The 24,785-nt window shown below is 37.4% G+C and overlaps 2 protein-coding genes across 2 annotated transcripts; both read right to left on the reverse strand.

The window, feature by feature from the left end:
• Positions 1-6,033: 6,033 nt before the first annotated feature.
• On the reverse strand, positions 6,034-8,866 carry LOC140140254 (uncharacterized). Its single transcript, XM_072162044.1, has 5 exons — positions 8,688-8,866; positions 7,804-7,970; positions 7,249-7,439; positions 6,629-6,678; positions 6,034-6,506 (listed from the first exon to the last, which is right to left on the reverse strand). The coding sequence occupies exons 1-5, from the start codon at positions 8,862-8,864 to the stop codon at positions 6,471-6,473; spliced, it is 621 nt and encodes a 206-aa protein (XP_072018145.1). The 5' UTR covers positions 8,865-8,866; the 3' UTR covers positions 6,034-6,470.
• Positions 8,867-9,441: 575 nt separating this feature from the next.
• On the reverse strand, positions 9,442-24,500 carry LOC140141692 (lactadherin-like). Its single transcript, XM_072163604.1, has 9 exons — positions 24,399-24,500; positions 18,724-18,812; positions 17,255-17,482; positions 16,457-16,693; positions 15,274-15,620; positions 14,773-14,911; positions 12,109-12,446; positions 10,068-10,206; positions 9,442-9,740 (listed from the first exon to the last, which is right to left on the reverse strand). The coding sequence occupies exons 2-9, from the start codon at positions 18,803-18,805 to the stop codon at positions 9,442-9,444; spliced, it is 1,809 nt and encodes a 602-aa protein (XP_072019705.1). The 5' UTR covers positions 18,806-18,812; positions 24,399-24,500.
• Between the last annotated feature and the right edge of the window lie 285 nt (positions 24,501-24,785).

Raw genomic sequence — 24,785 nt, forward strand, 5'->3', positions numbered from 1 at the left:
ATAGCTATAGTCTATATAGTCAGCGTGTGCTGCGTTGCTTAGCGTGGTTTCTTGCTTGTACATTTGCGGCACGTTGATCGCACGTATGTACACGCACCAAGTAACGATAAGCTAACACAGAACACGCTGAACTTCAAAGCTGGTGCTGGTGACTCGAGATAGATATAATATAGACTATAATGATAACCATGATAAAATAACGAAACACACACACCAGAAAACTGCCAATTTTTCACTACAATTTACAATGCTGCTTTAATAGACTCAACAAAATGTTGTTCAAAAGAGTTAAGCATGTTGATTATTCTGGATGTTTTTACAGTGATTCAATTTATACATCAATACATTATCTTACTCGGGCGTTATTACTGTGGCTGACCACTTTCGTTATGAATTCGGCAGAGTGACGAAACGAGAATTTTGAGCAAATTGAGTTTTTGTATGCTTATGATTACGTTTCAGGTTATCTTTTATTTCCACCAAAAATCAATGATAAATCTTACTCCCCGACGTAGATATTGAAATCTTGATTAGGACGAATCGCACCTAACAGCGATTAATGAATTCAGCAAATCAGGTGGATCTATAGTATTGTAAAGCTGGAAACCCCGAATTGTCTATATTAAATGTCCTATACTAACATATTTGATACCAACGTATAGCTGTAGGTATCCTCTCTCCGGTGATACCAAAATAAGTACAAACATTCTCCACATGATACAATAATGTGAGTGCGCCCCCGTGAAATTGAAAAATCCCATAAAATTATACGCAAAATATAGGCTAATATTATAATTTCTGCTTTAAAATCCTCGAGTTTTTGCTCAATATTACAGGGATGACTATTTATAACTTATACACCAAGTTAATTTTACATAGCCTTAGCACAACCACTAATTTCTACACAAAAGCCCCAAATCAAGGATTCGTGCCATGGTTTACACGTAGCTGAATGCGTATTCGACCCCGAATACGACTCTCTGCGCGGTGATAGAGGCATTTTGGATACATCATAAAGCCGAATAGTTGTTAAAACGCGTTTTGAGGGGATATATCGATTGTTTCAAAACATGCGAGTATTGCAAATAAATCTTGTACATTCACTGCTATAATATACATTTCAAATGAGTGCTCACGAATGTTCTAAATTTTTAGAAGGACCAATGGAATGGTACCAAGATTTTCAATCGCCGTTTACTTAAAACAGCAATTTTGCGTATTCGGCACTCTGCCGTGTTCATAACGATATAATCGAACTTATAGTCGTATTTGCCGGTCCCTGGTGGGATTACTTTTCCTGATACGTGTTACGACGGCATGACTGTTAAATCTGTATCATCTTATTCCGTACAGAATTGTCAACTCCAGGCAAGCCCTCAACATAATATGGATTATGTTTTGAATAATTACGTGTTTGGCCAATGAATTGTTCATTATTTGCCATTTTTCGTTGCAGTTCAATAATTGTATTATTTATTATTATTTTGACGATAACATTCCAGTAAAGGAGCTTCATCGTTACAACAATCTAAAAGTTTTGGATGATATCGATCACATCCTGTATAGCAAAAGTATTTCATCAAGTAATTGCTGAAAAACTAAGCTACTATCTTACTACAAATAAGTACATTGATCCTAAAGATGTCCTCATTGTTTTTCTTGTTTGTTTTTTTGTTTGTTTTTTTGTATTTTTTAATGGTACTTTCCTTTGCCTCAGATCTGTATGGATCTCAGTTGTTCTTGGGGTTTGTGTGTTTGCTTCATCTAGGCTACTATCTCACAAATAATGTACATTGATGCTACAATCCAAAAGGTTTTCCTAAAGCCATGATGTATTTCGTCACTATGCTCCGATAATTGAGGGTTCCTCTGAAAAGGGATTTGAAAAGGGATTCCCCTTTCACAAAAGGCATTCGTTTGGACGCTTCGTTTAACTCACTTCAGCCTCTAATTAGCATGTGTGTGCACCTAATGTAATAATACCATTGACATTGGCCAATCATAAAGGAGATTTTGGGGTGAGTTATATATAGGCAGGTGACAACAAATGATGAGTTTTAACACCAGAGTTTATGCCTACCTTAGTTGTTTGTCTTGATTTTTGCATTCACAGACTAAAGTCACATGTATCAGTAATGTACACACCATAATCGTTTCTGATAATTTGTCTCGTTATTATTTGTTCTTGTTCAAAGATTGGTGAATAAACTGTATGCATGGGTGAACCATATTTTGTACTTTTTCTCCATTACTAGGGTGACTATTTCATGTATTTGATGTTTGTATTTTCCCTTGTCTGAGATCTGTATGGATCTCAGTTGTTCCTAGGGTTTGGTTTTCTTCTTTAGGTGATAATACGTTTCACGTGTAACCTTTATTTTTGTGCAGGTATTATTATCAATTGACGTGCTCACTGAATCAACACTATGCAGTTAACAAGAGATCAGCAGAGACCTTGCGGAATGCCGTTAAGAACTTTACTGGAACTTTAACGGCAACTTCAAAAATATTGATTGGATTTCTTGCTCAAATTCACTTCAACGCGAACGTCAGATTGGTTTCTGTACTTGTTGCTTAAACTCGGGACATGTGTATCAATGTGCGTTCAAAAGAAGGGCATGTGTAAGAGCTTGTTACCAACTGCATCCAAATGTCTCTCTTTTGTTTAGTCAAATGGTTATTAGTCCCACTTCAAGACAAAAGACTCTACCTTACGAGCTTCGTTTGAGTAAACATGGATGAACTCGCGATACCACTCAACATGGATTATGTCGGGACCCAGCGTTAATCTCCTTATCATATTATTTTGAAACTAGCTAGGCCCTATACGTCTCAATTAATATTCTTACGATAGTTATAGGCCTATATATATATAATATTATTTAATAAAGGCTCGTCAGCTTTGTCAATTCCATATTCCAATTTACTTCTGCAAAGCCTAATGAAATACATATTCTTTATTTCTTTCCCTCCTTCTGAATCTCTCTCCCCCTTCCCCTCCTGTTTCCTCTTCCCTGCATTCTCCTTATTTTCCCCTCCTTCTCCCCTCTATCTGTACTCGCTCTCTCAAACTTGACCCTCCTATAATTACCCACTCGCACTCCTGTTTCCCCCTCCCCAGTGATTTTGTCAGGGTTTTTCTGTTAGGAGGGCGTGGGCCGATTCTCAAAGGAAACGTTTTTACAAAAATGGGCTTAAAATGGCAGAAAAAGGCCTAAAAGCGTAAAATATCACGGCGGCCAGCATCCAAAAGGGAAGGGTCAAGAAGGAAGAGAAGATGTCCCACGGGGTAGCCCCCCCCCCTTGGCTACCAGCAAAGCACCTCCCTGTCCACTTCCAATACCCTCTCTCCTCCTCCTCCCCCCCTCTCTCTCTCTCTCTCTCTCTTACCAGGCACAACCTATGACAGGTTATATATAAAAATGTTATGCACCTGCTTTACTCTTCCAGAAGTATCGTACACTGCTGGCTCAAGTAAAACCAGACCATTTTACGGGAACTTAATCCCCTTGGCGTTGAAGTCAAGCCAAAAACTTGGTTCCGCGAGCTGATTTGGTGTACGTTATGAGCACACACAAAATTATATATCAAGTGTGACGTTTGGAACAAAATTTATTTTGATTTAATTCAATCAGTAATTTTCAGCAACATGTAGCATGTTTTTTACCCAAACCAAATTAGATTTCCAATAATTGGTCTATTAACTAGATAATACATAAGTGGTAATTATGTAGTCTATGAGGAAATAGGCAAACTATTGTTCTAAAGTAAGTAAAGTATGACGTATTTCATCATAATTTACGGCACACTATAGATTCTCGCGTTAACTTTAACTTCAAGCGGCTTTAATGGCAGAGTGATTTTGAATACATAATCCTCTATAATCCTCTAGACGTTAAAGTTTGTGATTTCTAACTCCATTCCGCAAGGTCTCTAGTAACGCTTAATTTCATTACCTATTTCGGACAATGGTCTAAGTCCAATGCCCTTTAACCTTTTCCCATCGCTCCATGTGTTATGGAGCAAAATGGTCCACTGCAGATCCGTCGGATAACACTTTTTCACGATGAGGTTAGCATGCATTTATTCCGTATTGAAAAGCGTGTTCCGACGGATCTGCACTCGACAACCCTGGGAATGTATTTTAATCAAAATACATTGCATAAATAACCACAGTAAAATACAACACATGTAATACAAGCGGAGGTTAATAATGCAATAATATTACGCAAGGTGAAGAAGAAAAATATGATGAGAAACCAATGATGATTGGGCTAAGGGAACAAACCAAAAGATCGATGACGTCCTATAAACGTAATTAGTTTCGTTTCTCAGCCGACCCCCTCCCTCCCTGCCAGAAACGTAATAAAGGAATGTTGAATATTTTGACATAATAATAATAATAATGACACATTCTTCAGACCGATGTTTTTGTACAAACGTAATCGAGTATTTTTACCCCCTCCCCCCTAAACGAAACTAGTTTCGTTTATAGGACGTCATCGATCTTTTGGTTTGTTCCTAATTACCATATACCTCAACAAATCATACAAACACACACACATACAAATATTAATACTTATACACATTGAGAAATGAGTCACCGACTCAAAGAAGGCTAACACAGTGAAAAACCAGTAGCGTAGCCAGGATTTTAGTATGAGGGGACAAAGCCAAATTTTCGTCCCAATTTGTCAATTTTTGTACAATTTTTTATCATTTTAAGGACAATTTACTCTTTTCCGTCCCCAATGTATCCCTGAATTTTTTTTTGGTGGGGGGGGCCAACATCACCCCCCCCCCCCCGACTTTTCCCTGGCTATGCCCCTGTGAAAGACACATTCTCACCACTTGCTAAACTATACTTCAAGTTTGGTAGTGACGTGGGTGAATATTTCGCTGGTCGCAGTATCGAATCGCTCGCGTAAAGTTAATCGAGCAGAGCGCACACGCACACCCCCACGTACAAGAGCGGTTTATCGGCACGCTTACTGTGTAACCTCGAAAAAGCAGTGCGTCATTACCGTAATAGAGGTGGAACAAAGTCTATAGCTACATATTATATAAGACTAAGCGTCTTGCGCTATTCCAGAAAACTTTTTTATTCAAATAATATATTCGAAAATCCGAAGGTGCTCAGATTATCCTCGGCCTTTCAAGGTACATGTATAACTGGGTGAAACAATTGAAATTCCTAAATATATGCAAGATAGACTAGATCCTCCAGTCCTCGAATACTTATGCTGTGAGACACGCACGGCCGTTGGACTGTGCTGTATAGGGCGACGTACAAAATTGTGGATATAAATACCATTAGAGACCTGAAGGATTCAGGCTAAATGCAACATATCATGAAATATTTCGTGAACAAAATATTCTGGATTTCCACTTCTTTGACAGTGGGAAAAAGTCTTGAGTTCCCACATCATGGGGATGTGCATTATTTCTGGAATAGCCCAATCAGACACTGTTTGGCTTTTTAACTGTGCAATAATTTTACAGTGACTTTTTCCAAGTAGCAGCGTGCGGTGTTCTTATTATCTCTAGGTCTTTTGTACAAGCTTTGAACTTAATGCTCTGCGTGTTAGCCTTGCGCTTCAACGGAAAAAGTTCAAGTTTTGAAATATTTTCTCAACGTTATCAAGAGCTATCTTAATAACTACTAAACCAATACTAGGCTTGTTTGTACTCATTTTAATGCATTTTTCATACTGATTCCAAATACACTCATAGAAACTTGTTCGCCTTGTTGGCGCAATTCAAAAGGAGTAAGTTTGGACAACTCAAAAATAGTGTAAAAGTTGCCAAAACAAAATTCATTTTAGTTATCCGAACTTAAAAATGCTGAAAAAGCTCAAAAGTTCCGTCAACTAATCAACTTTGTTGGCATTACTTAAAAAGTTGATGTAAGTCGTTGCGTCAACTTTTTAAGTAATGCCAACTTCTGAATTCCAGTTCAGGGAACTGCGAAAACTGACCAAGGTTCAAAGAACCAATTAGTTGAGTTATTATAACTCAACATGTAAGTTGATGTAACTCGTTCATATTAAGTTACTGGTACTTATTGTTTTAAGTTATTCCAATTTGGTACTTTGTTACTTAATCAACGTAATTGGATCATTTTCTGCACAATTAGCAGTATTCAAATATTTATTTTTGTAATCAGTGCAAAATTTTGTATACTATAGCACACCTCTAGAAAATTATGCTAACCTAGTTTCATTTTCTGAGTTGTAACAACTCAATAAGGTAAGTGCAAATGAGTGCGACCAACATAATGATATCGAGTCAGCGTTACTCAATATTGTACGCGTTGGCATTACTCGGAAAGTTGACGCAACGACTTACATCAACTTACTGAGTAATGCCAACGAACAATTTCTATGACTGTAGGGTCATGAAAATTTACATTTCTGAAATTTTTGATTTTTTTTTTAATTTGAAACTTGTCGTCTGCAGTGTGAAGAGAGTTAAGCTACAGGAAAGTGTCCAGTAGGCATTCCGATCTGAGAGCAAACAAATCAAGTTTAAATAAATGAATAAATTTGAAACAGGTTTCACAGGTGTGTATTTCATTATTTTTCTGAAAGTTTTGAACGATTTTTTTGTCCAAACAAAACATGCTTACCTGTGTTTTTACGTGCAAGGCAAAAATGTCTGCCCGGCTTGCAGTTGCACCTGGAAAAGAATGTATAACATAATTATTATAATTGCTTTTAAGTAAACGCATAAGGAAAAAACTAAACAAACTTCAACTTTTTCAAAAGAGCATTTCTCAAATCTTGTACATCTAATGTTCATTTTGAAATATTAGTTGAAAAGTGTGGAAATTTGTCGAAAGTTGATTTCGATGTTTTTTCTACAATAGTTGCCCTATAGACATTTGGGTTTTCGTATATTGTACATATCTAAATATGATACCAGGCAGCTATGTAAACCATCGATTTGTAATCATCATGTGGATGGATGCATTTATAAACACAAACAAGACCAAATGTGTATGAATGGAAAAGAGGTTTCAAGTTCCATTCCCGATTATACAGTGGGCTATTCCAGTTGAAATCCATACACCGCCTATAGAAGACGTGACCTTAATGTCCCACACAGCGGGCCACACAGGGAGTGTAGATTTTAAAAGGAGCAACCCATTTTGGTAACCCCATTTGACATTCACACTCCCTGTGTGGGAGATTAATGCATTATCTTCCATTTTAACTAGAATAGCTCATTGGCAATAATTCAACTTACTGTAATACAAATATGCACCATTTTCTTCAGAGCTGTAAAGAAAAACTGGTAAATATTCGTTGTATTCATCAAGCCAATCACATTCGTCCTTGTTGACTATCATAGCCAACCAGCCCCCTCCATAACACTCATCGACGAAGTATGATTCATAAATGCTAAATCGATTACCGGTTTGAACTCCATCGATGTATCTGTATGCATACATAATAAAGCAGACTATATTTATTGTCATAGGCACAGGTAGTTACCATATAAAAACCCGAAAATTCATCAATTATGAACAGATAACAAAATATATGACCGAAACAGTATATGGCAGATAACAATATATCGTTGTGAGATTGACAGAGTGCCGTAAATATGACCGAAATAGTATATGGCAGATAATAATATATAGTTGTGAGATTGACAGAGTGCCTGTCATATAAGGTCTATGGATTTCAACTGGGATAGATTAACTATATCTTACCCTTCGATTGAGGTGTTAAAGGTCATGCCTTCCATAATGTGGTGTATGGATTTCAAATGGATAGTCTAACTACTAGTATATCTTACCCATCGATTGAAAAGGATACGGCATCGTCGATATCATGAAACATCAAGCGACTCCTTGTCATCCAACCAACCGATGTAGTATTGAGAGCATTGAATGTCACGTTGAACACTTTACTGATGATTTCTTTATCATTGGCATCCAAACTGGAATATAAGCTGATCTTGACCTGTTATATTCAAATGTCATGATAAATGTCAAGTATTTAATTATCAATTACCAACATAAACGGACTTCAATCTAACAGTTGTATTATTCTGGTTTTAATAGAAAGCATCCTTGGAATCACTGAGTACTTTTAGATCAAAAACGCTAATGTCTTTCCTTTTAATATCAACGCACAAGCATAACGCTTAGACGTTGACCCACACACTGTAGCACACTTTACACTCAAAAATGTACAAACATACCTCGCTGATGTTCAACTTATCCCAGTTAAGGATACCGTAAGTCTGGCAGTGAGTTGATAGAGGAGTAGCTACATCGAGCTGACATCGTGATTAGGACAATAGAAAACGTATAAACATACCTCATTGATGTTCAACTTACCCCAGTTAAGGATACCGTAAGTCTTGCAGTGAGTTGATTGAGGAGTAGCTACATCGAGCTGACATCGTGATTAGGACAATAGAAAACGTACAAACATACCTCATTGATGTTCAACTTACCCCAGTTCAGGATACCGTAAGTCTGGCAGTGAGTTGATTGAGGAGTAGCTACATCGGGCTGACATCGTGATTAGGACAATAGAAAACGTACAAACATACCTCACTGATGTTCAACTTATCCCAGTTCAGAATACCGTAAGTCTTGCAGTGAGTTGATTGAGGAATAGCTACATCGGGCTGACATCGTGATTAGGACAATAGAAAACGTACAAACATACCTCACTGATGTTCAACTTATCCCAGTTCAGGATACCGTAAGTCTTGCAGTGAGTTGATTGAGTACCTACATCGAGCTGACATCGTGTCGAATACGGTAAAGATGCATCATGTTGTGTTGATACCCAAAGATGGTAAGGATCTGGACTCGTCACACCTGCTGCGGCTTTGAAAACCATCTGCCATTCAGTACCTTCAAAGGGGAAGCATTGAACATGTATAATGCTTGACATGTACCCTGTAATATTTAACAGTGTTGCTCATGTTCCTGTTCAAATTAATACTGTATGGGCAAAGAAAAATGCTCGAAGCGGGATGCGAACTGGCGGCCCTATGCTATGAAGTGCTATCTGATCTACCAACCATCCCCAAAATACATTCTATTGTATATTTTTGGTGTTGTTTGATAACATGTCAAGAAATTATAGAATAAAGTGTTAATATAAGATAAATAACGAGTCATTTTCCTGCTATCCCCTTACCCTTCAGCGGGACCCAAGTTTCAAATTTTCTTTAACAATTCAAAATGTCAGAATTGTATATGTTCATGAACATATTTGGAATCAGTATGAAAAATGCGTAGAATGAACACAAACAAGTCCAGTATTTCAGTATTTGTTCAGTGGTTCTTGAAATAGCTCATGATATTTTGAGAAAATATCTTGTCAAAAAACTTGTCACTTTTTATGTTGAAGGCTATAGCTATCAAGCAGAGCATTAGCGTACCAAAACCTCATTTTATTTAATTCTTCAAAGTCACCTACCCCACAAATCATATACATTATTCCGCTGACGTCCACCACACTTTTCCAACTCGCTACCAGAGCAGATGACGTCACAATCTGCCTCGGATGCTGCTATCCCATATTTATCATAAGATAATCCGTCTCCACCGCAAAAACAGTGTGTTCCGTACTGAACACCAGCATATCTCTTGCCATGAGCCCGACAGTTTTTGAAGCATTTAGAAAGAGTCTGCGCAGACGAGATGTACAGATTGCTAGGCAACGCATGATCATCGTTGTCATGGAAACATCCAAGATAGTTGGGAAAGTCTGTAAATAAAATTTTAGCAGGTTGTTAAAAAGATTTTGACAGTTCGTGTTAAGGGGTCTGGTATGAACGTTTCGGCAGTATTTTTGTGGGACATGAGAGCACATCAAATTGAATTCTGAATGCGGGGAATTTTATGTCCTGATGGTATCAAATAATTTTGACTTTATGAAAATCAAGTCTTATTCGGACTAGCAAAAATCTACGGAAAGAACCTTCAGCTGGGAGGTTACCGTATAGATATGGAATGTTGCCGACGTTGAAGTTACTGGTATTAAACGCAAACAATAACATTATTCTAAAACACGAATTTGTCATTTTTTACATACCGTCACATCCGAGAATTTCAAATCGCATACTGATCCGCGTATGCCATTGAGTAGGTATTATTCTAATATAGGTAGTTTCAACTGGTGAGTCAAAATATCGAGTAACTGGAGTGAAGTAGTCTGAATTTCCAGCGAACTCCTTCAAAAGCAACAAGAACAATCAATTCTTATATAGGAAATTGAGTAAGTTCATTAGGGCTGTAATAGCGTAAAAACTCGATAGTTAGCATTATGTGCTTACTATCGAGCGCTTTTAAATCATGCAAACATGAAGAGACCCATCCACAAAAGTGTAAAGGGTTTTGAGCATATCATTGATACACATAGTTATACACGAACAGGTAAACCTGCAAATGTCTGTCTCAACTCCATTAGCTCAGTTGGTAAAGTGTCGGACATTGGTACAATGTCATGTTTTCAAAAGTGCTCGATAGTAAGCACATATACTAACTATCGAGTTTTTACGCTATTTCATTAATTTAGCATTTCTTCAATACAAGTCCATTTGAAACACTTACTGTATGGGACGTTTCAAGAGGTAAGGTCTGCTCTTTGCATAAGCCAGATGATGCACTGATCTGCTAGAGTTGTCTATGAACAGAATTGATTTAGGGATTCCGTCATGCTTCACCGTTGTTTATCACCGATTAACAACGATGCGTCCGCGTCGTCTGTGTGGTTTACTTCACGAGAGCAGCTTCATTCCAGAACCTACAATACGTGCATTAGCTCCCTGATCGTATATTATAAATAATAATAAATAACTAATACATTTCGGATTTATATGGAGTCTTTTCCAGATCTTGGAGTATTCAAATCGCTGTCTTGGTGAACCATCACAATCAGATCACATCAACTAGGTTGCGGCCGAACCTGGCGCACTATCAATCACTGCGCGTTTTTTGATATTTTGGTCTACGCAATAGAGAGAATGCGATTTTTCAAATGTAGACGTAAACCGTATTACTACAAGAATATCTTTATGTTATCTTTACTTAACTACATTTTTTAAGCCTGGAGATCTTGATCGGCTGAGGTTCTGATGAGATTCCTTTGATGGTCTCAGTTCTTGATCCAAGATCCGGCAATGTCCAAGGTTCTGTCTACCCAAGGAAACCCCTGGTGTACCACAATCTCAGTCTAAAGTCCTGATGACTATGTTTTCAATATCCTAGCTGCTATGCAATATGCTAGTGTTCTCCAAATGGTCGTCTATGTTGACCATAAGCTCCTCTCTCGGAGATCTCTTGAGCAAGCTTTCTGCTCCACTTGGCAGACAAATAACACACTATGTTAGTCCAGCAAACTACCACAGTTCGTTGATGGAGATATTTCTATCTGCCGCTTCTTTGAGTCGATAGCACAATCGAGCACCATTGGCCCTACTACCGCCTTTGGCGTATTTTATTTTCTCCAACACACAAGAACCGCGAACCGAAGATTGAAGACTTCAATTATGGTAACTTTTGTACCAATATTGGCTAACATAAATTTCACAGAGTTTCCTTTTAGAACTTTAATCTCCTCTCCCGATAATTTCTTATCCAGGCTTAATATATCATTTCTTACCATTTTAGAACAAATTTAACTATTTATGGCATATTACAGCATTTAATCATCCCATATATGGTACATTGCTTCAATTCTAAAAATAGTCCATTACCTCAACATAAACCAATCACAATACCTACCTTTGCACTGTGCTGTACCATGATTGCCGTACTAAAATCACCACTTACTACTGTGGCCTTCATGTCTATAATTCTAGATGTTTCCATTAAACAAAGTATTCTTTCATTGAGTTTCCAGAATATTCCATGTACAGACCAATGGAGATAAATATTAAAACAAGTGAAAACTAATGTCTGATGACAAAATACTTATATCATTTCAATATTTAGGGGAGGCACATGACACAATAAAGTTAAATACATTTTATTGCGTTGAGTTGTGGCAAAAATAATCGATCAATTGGCACCGCACCGCACCGCAAACAATTGCGGCCTAGTATGAATGGACCTTTAGATGTAAGAAATCTTACCTTTGGATTTCCACGGATTGCATGCATGACATACTGCCAGTTTCTACCGTCGTTGCCATATTGGACTTGATACTGTGTCACCCATCGCGGATAGTTGACGTCCGGTCTCCCTTGCGTTACCAGCCCAGTAACAAGTTTTGGCAACATGAGATTGACTTGAATCCATTGATTGTTATCATTTTTACCAGCTAACCAGCAGCCCAAATGATATGCATCTTGAACGAATGCTTTCTCTTGATTTAGTCTACCATCATATGCTACAGATCGCGATTTGTACTCACTGGAAGCTGTTATTTGGTCATCTATAATATTACCATTCGCCATTCCAAGTGGATTTCCTATACATGATATGGGAAATGAAACTCAAATAGAATTAAAACTTTCTTGCAGATTCAAAATCCATGAAGTGTTTGCTATAGATTGGTGCATGAATTATCAAAATCCGTTCACTCGTCACTGAGATAATTGGGAAACTACAAATACACTCATTTTTGGACCTTTCCAATGGGACAATACACAATAACAATAATGGGCTGCATTGTAGTTTAGAATCGAAGAAATTAATGAAGTTAATGGTTGACTAAGTATTGTTTGTCGAAGCTGTAAAAAAGATCGATTTTCATTATCTAAATCAATAATATATCATTGAAAAATAACACCTTGATGTTTTGTGAAACTTCATACTTTCAAACCTTGCTTGATTTATTGTTGTTAATGAGTTATGTACGTTTTATAAAAGTGATGTTGTTTCATCCCTCTTTAAAACTCGAGAACCACAGGACCTACGAAAGTCTATCTGTAATATCAATGCAATTTTTTCCAAAGCTCACTACCATTTGCAATATGATGTGAACTAGCAAATCGCAATAGTTTGAAATAGTGTCAAACCTTAACTCCCAGTGTTGCTAGGTAAGAGATAATTGATCAGCAACCATGCCTCGTTTCTGTTATTGATGTTGTTTATCACCATCAATACATGGCCATTTCATTTTGAGGGAACTCATTTTTCTTGAATCACATATTTCAGCCAATATAAAGTTCAGCCCTACTGTTGGTTTACAAATGTATAAAGACATATCGAATTGCATTTCGAAAACGAGGAATGTCCTTCTGATATCAATTTTTTTTTAATTCGCGATATAATGCCATTTTATGGCAAATGATTAATAGTTGATATTTTTTTAATTTACCAGTCCTCGAAGTAAATTGTATAAATGTAATGATATGTACGACGAAAGGCCGTCTATCATATGAACATTTTTACCTTTCATATTGAAGATAAAGATTTTTTCCCAAATTACAAAACAGAAAAAAATTGGGTCTTTTGGGGGGAAAATCGATATCTTCAATATGAAAGGTTAACATTTTCAATTGAAGGTCGGCTTTTCACCCAGCTACATACACTAAGTACATATCATTAGATTTATGAAGTTAACTTCGAGCATGGTTAAATATCAAAAATACAAAAAATATCAAATTTTAATAATTTGCCATCAAATGTGTGTTATATCGCGAATTTCAAAAAATAAAACATTGATATCAGAAGGACATTCCTCGTATTCATAATGCAATTCGATATGTCTGATGTGCTCTCAGGTCCCACAAAAAATACTGTGCAAACGTTGCTATCCGAGCCCTTAACCCAAAGAGAAACGGGTGAAAAACATTATTTGGGAGATGGATTGATTGATTTTGAACTCCTATTCAGCAACACTTGGTGTTTCCTTTTATTTATTTTATAATAAACTACACATTATTGTTAATGTGTATTACCCCATTGGAAAGTTCCAAAAATGTGTCTATTTGTACAAACTTAATTATCTCAGTGATGCGTGAACGGATTTGGATCATTTTTGCACCACTGTTAAGCAGACATTTCATGGGTTTTGAATCTTTAAGAAAATTATTATTTTACTGCCGATATTTTAAGTTATGCACTACTTTTCATAGGGCCTATTTTTATTGAGACACCCTGTATATGAAACAATATACACGGAATTAATTGGTATTAGGCCCCCGGGGCACTTAATATAAATGACCAGTCGGGTATGCTCCCTGGAATTACCCCCCTTTTTTGGATTTGCATCTCCGAAAGACCCCCTAAATTTGATCAAAATAGAGCTTCGAAAGACGCTTAATTTTGATAGTTTTAGCTCTAAAAGACCCCCTTAAATTGCACATATCTCACATTTCTGTATTTTTTCCAGGCGCTTTTCAACCAGAAGGTCAAGAATGACCCTTGATTTAGACTGTTCGTAGCTCCAAAAGACCCCTTTTACTCTTTTGCCGCTCCAAATAAGCCACATTTACTTTTTTGCCGTTCCCTTAATATTTTTCAAAATTCTGTGTTTACACGATTGTTATGCAGGAACCGTGGTTTTATTATTACGATGGAAATATTAATCAAACGCATACACGATGTGCATAACACATGGCGTGCGGGCAGTCGTGACATATCAAAAGAGCCGACACGACTCATGTTCGAATGAGTGGCTCGCATTGGCGACATATATGCACTGGTATTAATAGCGATTTTCTTTGTATTGCCTCGTCTTGGGGCCAAAATAAAAGAGGACATATCTGACAGTTAAAACTAACATTTAATACCAAACAAATACAATTCTATTTCTTATGGAAATGTTATAATATGGCTTTAACGTTTACCTTCATATCCAAGCAGTTCAAATCGTAGGCAAATACGAGATATCCATGCAGTTGGTCGTATTCTAACAAATTTAGCCTCAACAGAGTTCGTAAAATAATTTGTTACCGGGGTACTTCGATTGGAGTTTCCGATGAAAACCTTCATAAAATATCAAAGATATGCAAGGTACAAACTATTTTTTTAAAATTATGTCACTCAATTCCAATGGCATAATTCGCATACAACACCAAAACTGCTTTTGTAGTCCTCCATTAAGGAAAGAAAGAAAGAAAGAAAGAAAGAAAGAAAGAAAGAAAGAAAGAAAGAAAGAAAGAAAAAAAGAAAGAAAGAAAGAAAAAGAAAGAAAGAAAGAAAGAAAGAAAGAAAGAAAGAAAGAAAGAAAGAAAGAAAGAAAGAAAGAAAGAAAGAAAGAAAGAAAGAAAGAAAGAAAGAAAGAAAGAAAGAAAAGAAAGAAAGAAAGCTTTTGTTGAATGAGAACGTTTTGGCGCAAACTAACTTACCAATGCATTGATAGTAGTCGCATCACTCGCGTGCACACCAATCCAAGTCCAGGAATCCCCGTCGCTGCTGGACTGAACTTTGTACTCCGTCACCCATTGGTCCTTATCTTCCCTTCCCTGTGTTATAATTCCTCTTACAGTTGTGGAAACCATAAGGTTCACCTGGATCCATTGATCATCGTTATTCCTCAAGGCACACCATCCCCCTATACTGCTGCCTGTTACTCTTGTCTTATTCAATCGTGCATTTTCAGGCCCATAGGACCATCCCTCATATGAACTTGAAGCAGTTATTTGGTTGTCCTTTATCCTTCCACTTTCCATCCCTAGTGCAGCACCGCAATTACCTGCATAAAAAATATAGTACTTTCATTAATCTCACGAATATACGCAATATACGTGTGATCTAACCAACCTAGATCTTGATAAGGAGCATGCTCTGGAGACGGCACTGTGTAATAGGGAGGGCGAGTTAGCGAAGCGGGAATTCCCTCGCTTTGCACCACTGAGGTCCCGGGTTCAAGCCCGGCGCGGCCCAAGGACTCATATGCACTTGGTTTATCCCGATTCCATGCTCGCTCTCGCAGGTTTTCTCCGGGATCTCCGGTTTCCTCCTGTATCGCAAAAATCGGTGATTAGTTGTTTGGTTATCAAAAACTTGTGAATTTGTGGAGCTGCACAGATAATTGGTGGATGTTACAATCTAAATGCGGATAGGTGTGCGCCGTTCGGCAGCAACCTAGTTGATGCGATCTGATTGTGATGATTCACCATTGCAGCGAAATTACAGCGCTTTGAGTCCTCTAAGATCTGGAGAAAGGCGCTTTATAAATCCAAAATTTATTATTTATTATAATAATATGTTCCTAAATAGTAAGGATCGAACAAGCATCGATGGTCGATCGACAGATCGAACTTATTTGTTTCTATTGCCTTACAAGGAGACTATAATTATTAGCCGCAAGTTCCTTGTCCAAGAGAATTTCAAGCAAACTCCATTTTTTCACGAGAGCTTACTAAACCACCGCTAGGGTTCGAACCCGCAACCTCTCGCACCATAGTCGAACGCTTTACCGATTGAGCTAACTTGACTGGTTGGACTAAATCAGTTTTAGTGGATCTGTTTTATTGCGGAGACGACTAAGAAAAGAAATATTGCCATAAACAAGAAATACATACGTACTCTCGATGATAACTTCTACGATGAATGTCATCTGGGCTTTGTTGCCGAACTGATCTACAAATGTATAGGTGACATGGTTGATTCCAACCGCAAAGAACGATCCCGGGGAATGTGTTTTAGAGCCAGAATTGTCTGTAGCTGTAGATTCATTCCAATATACATATGAACCATTCATCGCAGGGCTTACTCTCACGATTATGTCGTCTTGTTGGGTTATAGATGGTCCCGTAGCATCAACTATTCAATAGTATTTTTAAAAACACACATGATTATGAAACCGAGCAATTTAGACTTGACGTGCGACGCTGCCAAAATTATTTTACTTATATCATGAATTCGTTGAGCGGTAAAGACCCCAGATGTCATTGTTGTTACTGTGATCCGAGGTCTATGTCACAAGACCAGATGATATCATCAAATTTGATGATCTTGCCATACCTTTTGGAGGAATGACTACATCCATCTCAGAAGTCTATAGGTTCCCTATCCGACCAACACTCAAGGCAATTAATTTAATGCGCACGTCACCCATAGCCCGAGAGCGCCGCCATACCAAGACCACCAGGTGATTACTTGATATACGCTCTGTGTGAGAGGTCAAGCTTTCGTCAGATATGTCTGTCTGCATCAGGACGGCGTCAGATGTGTCTTTGATTTCATTAGGACTGACTTCCTTTATAGTCCCGATAAATTCAGAGACATATCGATATCTGACGAAAGCTAGACAGCGTACGTTATGAATTCCCGTCGAGGAAACTTATCTACTTATTTGAGATTCTGATTTTTTCATGTAATTACCTGAGCATTGTATTCCATAATGACGCCTTATTTCCGTAACATCCTTGCTTAGCAACGCCTTATCAAGGTAGGTGAGAGCAAAGGCTCGTTTAGGCGATGTTAAGTAGTTTGAACCCCCAAACTGTACACTTGTGCATCGACAAGGTTCAGCATACGGTAAAACCCAACGCAATACGTTATTACGGTCCTTTTCTTGTCCTACGTAACAGGGGTGAGCTCGAACAAGTTCTATGGAAAAATGAAAGTAACTGATGGATGTATGATAACAGAAAGAACAGTTTACAAAATTACCCACCCAATGTGTTACAATTATATATATCTTTAAACAAACGGACTTCAACAAGTGCCGGTGACTTTTAGGACAGCGCTATAATTATTTGTTTTTTATTTGTTAGCGGAAGGTCCGCATCACGATGTCTGAAGATGACCCCATGAGAACTACCTGCCGATTGGCCAAAAAGAAGTTTTCATTATCAATTGGCCCAATCAGCAACACTGTTAGAATAATTTCACCACACAAAAAATTGGGGTGAATTATTTCCAAAGCTCCATTCTGATTGGTGATTAAAGTGAAGAAATCATGTAATTGACAAATCAGAGGCAATGTTAGGTCGGTAGGTAGTACCCAGTGGGATATCCCATGCCAGCTGGATCCTTTTCTTTTTGCTGTTTATTTTCCAAGAAAATCTTTTTGCCCAAGTATATTTTACACTGTCTACTTTTCCTTTGATTTGTTCATGAGAAGTAATAGTGTATAAGGTAATCATGCTGTCTTATTGATGTTCATAAACTTCTACTTTCCATGTTCCCCGTCCTTATTCATCAGTTCACGGATCACTTTCTTCAGTTCCCAGCAGGACGTCATCTGTAAATCTGTGGATTTCAGATGGAGTTAGCCATCCAGGGTAACCCCATTTTAAATTACCACTTTTTAAAAGATTTTAGGTCATGTCTTCCATAGGGGTTGCACGGATGGTCTTTCAATATTGTTGACGTGTAAAAGCTCGTCATGTCTATAGGAACATCTCTTACATTATTTTGTTGCTTTTGACATGTTTGATTACTTTTAATAACTTACCAGGAAGATTCTGGATAATATTAACTGAGTAGTAAGGAGGCCTGTATGGGAAAGCCTGTATAGACCACAGTAGCAGTAGGTATAGTATCTGGAGAACTGAGTATTAAGGGGTATTAAGGAGGCCTGTATAGACCACTGTGTTAAACCTATGTCTTCCATAGGGCTTGCACGGACGGTGTAAAAGCTCGTCATGTCTATTGGAACATCTCTTACATTATTTTGTTGCTTTTGAAATGTTTGAGGAGGCCTGTATGGGAAGGCCTGTATAGACCACAGATAGCACTAACAACTTACCAGGTAGTAGGTATACTATCTGGAGAAGATTAACTGAGTAGTAAGGAGGCCTGTATGGGAAGGCCTGTATAGACCACAGATAGCACTAAAAACTTACCAGGCAGTAGGTATAGTATCTGGAGAAGAATAATTGCTTGGCGCCAAGGACACCCAAAGCAAGGTCCCCACGATATCCACATTTTCACACTGTATTGCAAAAACAAATAAACACTGGTTTTGTTAGTCCCGTGATGGTTAGCAATACTCACTGCAGTATCATAATATGATGGCATACAATTAATCGCCTAACCTTGGCCTTCCAAGATCAAGATGCAAACTCGACCGTTCAAGGTGCTGCAGTCCCCGACTGTTCTCGAATTCTAGATGCACTGAGTCTTGGACGTCCACCAAATTCGCGGTAGACTTAAATCAACCAATCACAGGGCCAGAAATCACATAAATATCGAAATGCACAAGTCTAATGTTTTTGGACTAGTTTGATGAAAATGTCAACAAATATTCCTGTAAAATGTGTTTTGCTCACAGAATTAGATAATTCTGTTCTAGATACGTAGGCCTGTGTGGCATTGCCGGTTCACCCATTAGCGTAACACAATCTGTGTGAAGTTCTCAATGATTATGAATTCATTAATCACAATGCCTTGAAGCCACAACAGCACAAACACTACTGTAATTGTCATTTTTGTAAATTTCAAGTTAATTAAAGAAAAATGGAGTTTCGCGTCGTGAGCCAGAACAAATGCGTTGTTTTTTTGTTTTGTTTTATTGTTTTTTGTTTAACATTCAACCTTCAATCGACTTGAGTGGTAATCATGGTAATTATATTTGTGTGTAGCATCAAGATAATTTGCTCTTTCTTTAAGGCCTGTTAGAGTAGTTAGCCTGGGGTATTTAGCTGTCGTGAATTGGTCACAACATGGTATTCTGGACGGTAACAACCTCTGGAGAAACTTGCTGTGGGGATTTTGAAGCGAGCTTGACGAATAATAATATTACAGTTACACTTTTAGGGGTTCTTGAGTTATGATGTAAAGAGTGTCGAAACGAAAGATCGTCATGAAGCGATACATATCTCAAGAACCAAAGTACATTAAGGGGGTACTACACACCAAATTTGTGACTATTTTTGCATTTTTCTCAAAAATAATAACACACTGGTAACAAAAGTTATGTATATGTATATTATTGGGGCAAGGAATCCAATTACTACACTGAAATTTCAGTGACTCAAGACAAGCGGTTTAGTATATGATAGGAAACGAGGTACATCCTAGTGGTACCTTATTTCTTATCATAAATAACAAACCGCTTGTCTTGGGTCACTGAAATTCCAGTGTAGTAATTGGATTCCTTGCCCTAAAAACTTTTGTTATCACTGTGTTATTAGAGAAAAATGCAAAAATAGACACAAATTTATCGAGGGTGTAGTACCCCCTTAATACCACGCAACATCATACTCTATTCTGATCATTTTTGTTGTGCCATTATATATTAAATTTTCTGACTGCACAGCTCTTTCAAAGACCCTGTATCATATCAATGTCCTGTATTATAATCTTGGCAGGCAGTTGGTGCATTATTCAGTTGTTTATGTAATTATTGGAGTAATTCTGGAGCTCTTTACCATAGTTTTGTTCTCCAGGAGCACAATCATTTCCGTAAATATTTTTGTTCACAAATAATTATTGTGCAGATCTAACCTTTAGTTTATTATTGGAGTTCATCAAACAGTGAAACAGTGCAATGTCTCATAAATTAGTCGCAAAGTTAGCCAGACTTTGACATAATGCCATTAACTACTAACAATTAAGTATTTCATTCAACTATGCTGATTTTTTTTCCCCAACTGCTGAATGCTGGTACTTAAATCCAAACGACTAATCATGTTATAGTGCTATGTGAGAAGTTTGCGGTTGAAAAATCCATTGAGCTCCATTGAATAACCACCAAGAATAGTTCCCGCTGTTGATTCAAAAATATATGATAGGAAATGAGGTACATCCTAGCGGTACCTTATTTCTTATCATAAATAACAAACTGCTTGTCTTGGGTCACTGAAATTCCAGTGTAGTAATTGGATTCCTTGCCCCTATAATATACATAACTTTTGTTACCAGTGTGTTATTAGTTTTTGAGAAAAATGCAAAAATAGACACATTTTTATCTAGGGGTGTAGTACCCCCTTTAAGCAATTTTTGAAAGTGCATGTTTTGTATTCCGTGCACATTAAAATCTTTTTTTTTAGTTCAGCGACCATGACTACTCTGACACGCCTTAAGACGATGACATGGCAGATGCCATATTTTTCCAGTTTTTTTCATTTGACTAAAAATACTGCAGGCACATTCTCCGATAAAGTGTTCAAAATGCCAAATATGTGTCGCCCATAGTGTCAAGTCGTATTCAGACTTGTTTCTTCAGAAAGAAAAAACTTTTAATAATATAACTTATACTTAGGAGTTGCTTTTTAAAATGTGTGAGGCTAGAGGTTGTAACATGCCTAGAAAGTATAAAACAATAAAGCTGATTATGCATGTCCATTGTTTTCCTCCATGTCGCCAGCCAAGGTGTGTTCAGTGTAACGTGTCCCTGCTCTCTAAACATGCACGCACATAATGGATTATAGGTACTTTTCATTAGCTGGTATCATGCCCTAATTATAAAGTATACATCATCACAACACAGATTATTAAATTTTTCCAACAGGTCTTTCAGACTATGTCGCCAATATTGTTCACAGATACGTTACCATATTTCTAATGGATAACAATCTGTGAAAATAATTGGCTAGATGAATGTTCTCATATGTGATGGATCAAGCAGGCTCCATAGTTATATTATATATATGGAACAAAACACAATGGTTTCAAAGTAAAAAAATCAGGTCTATTAATGGCAAAAGTCCTCACGTTACGTTCATGCCTTCACAGATACGTTACCTAAATTCTACTCTCCTCGGAAAAAACGCTGTGATAAATGAAGCCAAATACCATACCAGACTTTAGTACATTGGGTGATGACTGATCAAGTATGGGTATTAAGTCGGTCAGTTTTTACACTTGCACGATTAAGACAAAGATGGGAAAGGGTTTCACAGATACGTTACCACTGATACGTTACCCCCAATACGTACAAGTAATATTGCTTAAAAATGAAATATCGTTGAAAAATCACCCATGCATTGTTTTGTGTTCTTAAACTATTAAAGTTTACGATTCTGAATGAATTTTATGAATTCTTTGTGGTTGGCATTTTGTCATTCCTGAGACCAAACTTGGACGCTTTAACGGAGAATGGACCTGCAGTGTATGTATTTTTTATATTACTTAGTAATGCATTGCTCTTATAGAAAATGAGTCGAGGAAGCCAATAATTACATTTTTATTTCCATATGTCTTGCGGTTCTTGAGTTACAGCCAATTAGAGAATAAATGAAAGGATTTTGTCTTTTGCCTATCCAATATCGTGTCATAATGGATGGGCTGGCCAATATTTTGAGTAGTGGATGCCGGCGCATTGGATAGGCAAAAGACAAAATCATATCATTTATTCTCATTCTTATTCAGTTTTAATGTAATTTTTGCGAGAAAAACTGCCTTTTTCAGAAAAAAATAAAGTTACTTTTGTGAGGACATCCCCGTTGTTTTAAATGAACGAAACCATCACGAACATCTTAGCCGCCGAATCGCGTTCTTAGTTCTCGCACATGTATTACGCGAATGCATTATCGCGCGATCATTGAGGCGCAACAAGCGTGCCGCCGTTGCGTGGCGGCTCGTGCCCTGACTAATATCACTATCAACTATTGTGAGATATTATACACCAGAAAACCAATCAAATTACGTGAATTCTTTACTAGACGCACCCATTGAATAAGAATAATATATAAAAACGAAAGTTTCGGGCGTTTCCCCTCTCAAGAAAAATCATGCACACACACGCACCCCCACACACCCACACACACGCACGCCCTTTGTATCAAGCCTTTATATCTCCTTTATCATTGCTTGTTGTGTGTCAACTGTAGTTGTCTCATTTCTTGTACATCGATAAGTCATGCTCCCCTCTGACCCACCTTAAAAGAAACAAAATCGCCTAATGCCGGTTTCATACTTTCAGCCGCTTGCCGCTGAGCGGCATGACGCTTCATCATGCCGCTCGTACTTTTCTGCAAGCGGAGCGGCACACCGCTGAGCGACAGCGGTATGACTCTGAAAGCCACTCTTGCCGCTCAGCACCGCTCCAAAATTGTATTTTGTTCTCATACGTCAGAGCGGCACCGCTCCGAGTTGACTTGAATTCAACTTCCAGCGGTGCTGCCGCCGCGGTAAAGCGGTGGAGTGATCGATATATCGGCTTGCCGCTGGTCACCGCTAGCGTTTTTGGTGAGATTGCGCAGTGAAGTAAAATCATCTTCAAAGCGGCAAGCGGCAGGAAAGTATGAAACCAGCATAAACGTTTCTGTCTTTCATTCCCAAGGGATTATCACACTTTTCCGAGCTCATAATGTCCGTACTGTAAATCAACAAGGGAAAATCCATCAGCTTACACTAGAACTTGGCAACCAAATTTAGGACGTCACATACATCATTTTTGTTGTGTGATCAAGCAGAATTTATAGTTGGGATTGTAAACCACTATATTTTGCAGAAACCCCATTGAATTTGGACAACCAGTTCAAAAGATATGGGCAGTTAAAGAGTTTCCAAGACAATATGAAACAAAGGGAAATATTTCTTTTTTTAGCTCGGTACATTTGTCACGTACAAACAGAACTAGCCCCGTTCACAAACCGCGACGCTTCTCGAATAGCGAGCGGAGCGAGCACCGATCTTGGACCATCATAGGTATCAGAGTACAACACAGAGCTTGTGAGCTATGTGCTACATACAACTAAAATAATTACCTGATTGATGGTCTGTTTAAAACCGAATTTACTTCAATTTGGCTCACTAGAACAAAACAAAAGTGTTGAAATCTTTAGGCCGTCGATGCATTTACAATTTTGTAACACCTGGTCACGAAAAGCTGACTACCCAGCAAACACAAAAACTTTTTTAAAACGTTTTAAATAAGTTATATTTTGGCTTTTAGTTTACGTAAAAACGTTTTAATAACATTAAAATGTCGGGTTATGTAAAGGTCATGAAAATGTTTTAAAACGTTTTGTATGAAAACACACTACAACAATATTTTTAAAATGTGTTCAAAATGTTATGGTAAACTATTTTTGCAAACATTTTTTGTTAAATATTTTGTCAACACCTAAATAACATTATGTTAAAATATTTGCACCCAGCAAATACAGAAATGTTCTTAACATGTGTTTTACAAAACGTTTTAATACCATTTAAATGTCGGGTTATATAAAGGTCATGAAAACGTTTTTAAAACGTTATTGCAAATATTTTGGGCAAACATTTTTCGCAAAATATTTTTTCAACCCCAAAATAACATTCTGTATAAAATGTTTTGTATCAAGTTTTCAAAAATGTTTTTGGAATGTTATTAACACGTTTTTATACCCTTTATAAAACCTAATATTCAAACGTTTTCTGTAAAACATTTTGTCTGTGCTGGGCAGTAGATTATCAAAAAATGTGTTTTAATGCTATGAAGAAAACGTTTTATACCCTTAATATACCCTTTATATAACCCGACATTTAAACGTCTTCTGACAACCTTTTTATAACTTTTTGCGAATGATGTCGAAAACGTTTCGTGTTTGCTGGGATATACCACTGTTTCACATCACTTATTTTTCTTTCTTACCTCCTTCTTTCTTATCTTGATGTACTCGAGGTTTGGTCCCTTTCGTGCAAAACCATCTATTGTTCATTCTCTGTATCAGCCGCAACGTACCATACGTAAAGTCAAATACGAATTTGATGTTATACTAATTCGTAGTGCTTCTATTATGATTTAATAGCTCAAGCAAACCTCTTCCACCTGACGGTACGATTATTGTTACCATGGAGATTTGGCAACATTCATTATTGTTATTACTTTGTTACATGGAAGTCTAATAGGTAATCATCATAATTATAATTAAGACCAAACGAACTCAATTCAAGCATTACTAATGATAGATTCTGCAGGTAACTTCTTTTGTTACTATAGAAACACAATCACTTTATTATTACACCTACCATTATATGA

This window comes from Amphiura filiformis, chromosome 19 (assembly GCF_039555335.1).
Source record: "Amphiura filiformis chromosome 19, Afil_fr2py, whole genome shotgun sequence".
NCBI lineage: Eukaryota > Metazoa > Echinodermata > Ophiuroidea > Amphilepidida > Amphiuridae > Amphiura > Amphiura filiformis.

Excerpts from the sequence above, each read along its gene's own strand:
- LOC140140254 (XM_072162044.1), bottom strand. The coding sequence starts at position 8,864 with ATGGTTTTCAAAGCCGCAGCAGGTGTGACGAGTCCAGATCCTTACCAT. Across the intron at positions 6,679-7,248 it reads TGGTGCATATTTGTATTACA|GTGCAACTGCAAGCCGGGCA; the intron begins GTAAGTTGAATT and ends ATTCTTTTCCAG. Across the intron at positions 6,507-6,628 it reads CCTTGCACGTAAAAACACAG|ATCGGAATGCCTACTGGACA; the intron begins GTAAGCATGTTT and ends GTTTGCTCTCAG.
- LOC140141692 (XM_072163604.1), bottom strand. The coding sequence starts at position 18,805 with ATGTGGATATCGTGGGGACCTTGCTTTGGGTGTCCTTGGCGCCAAGCA. Across the intron at positions 17,483-18,723 it reads GATACTATACCTACTGCCTG|AACTTGTTCGAGCTCACCCC; the intron begins GTAAGTTTTTAG and ends ATTTTTCCATAG. Across the intron at positions 14,912-15,273 it reads CGACTACTATCAATGCATTG|GTTTTCATCGGAAACTCCAA; the intron begins GTAAGTTAGTTT and ends TATTTTATGAAG.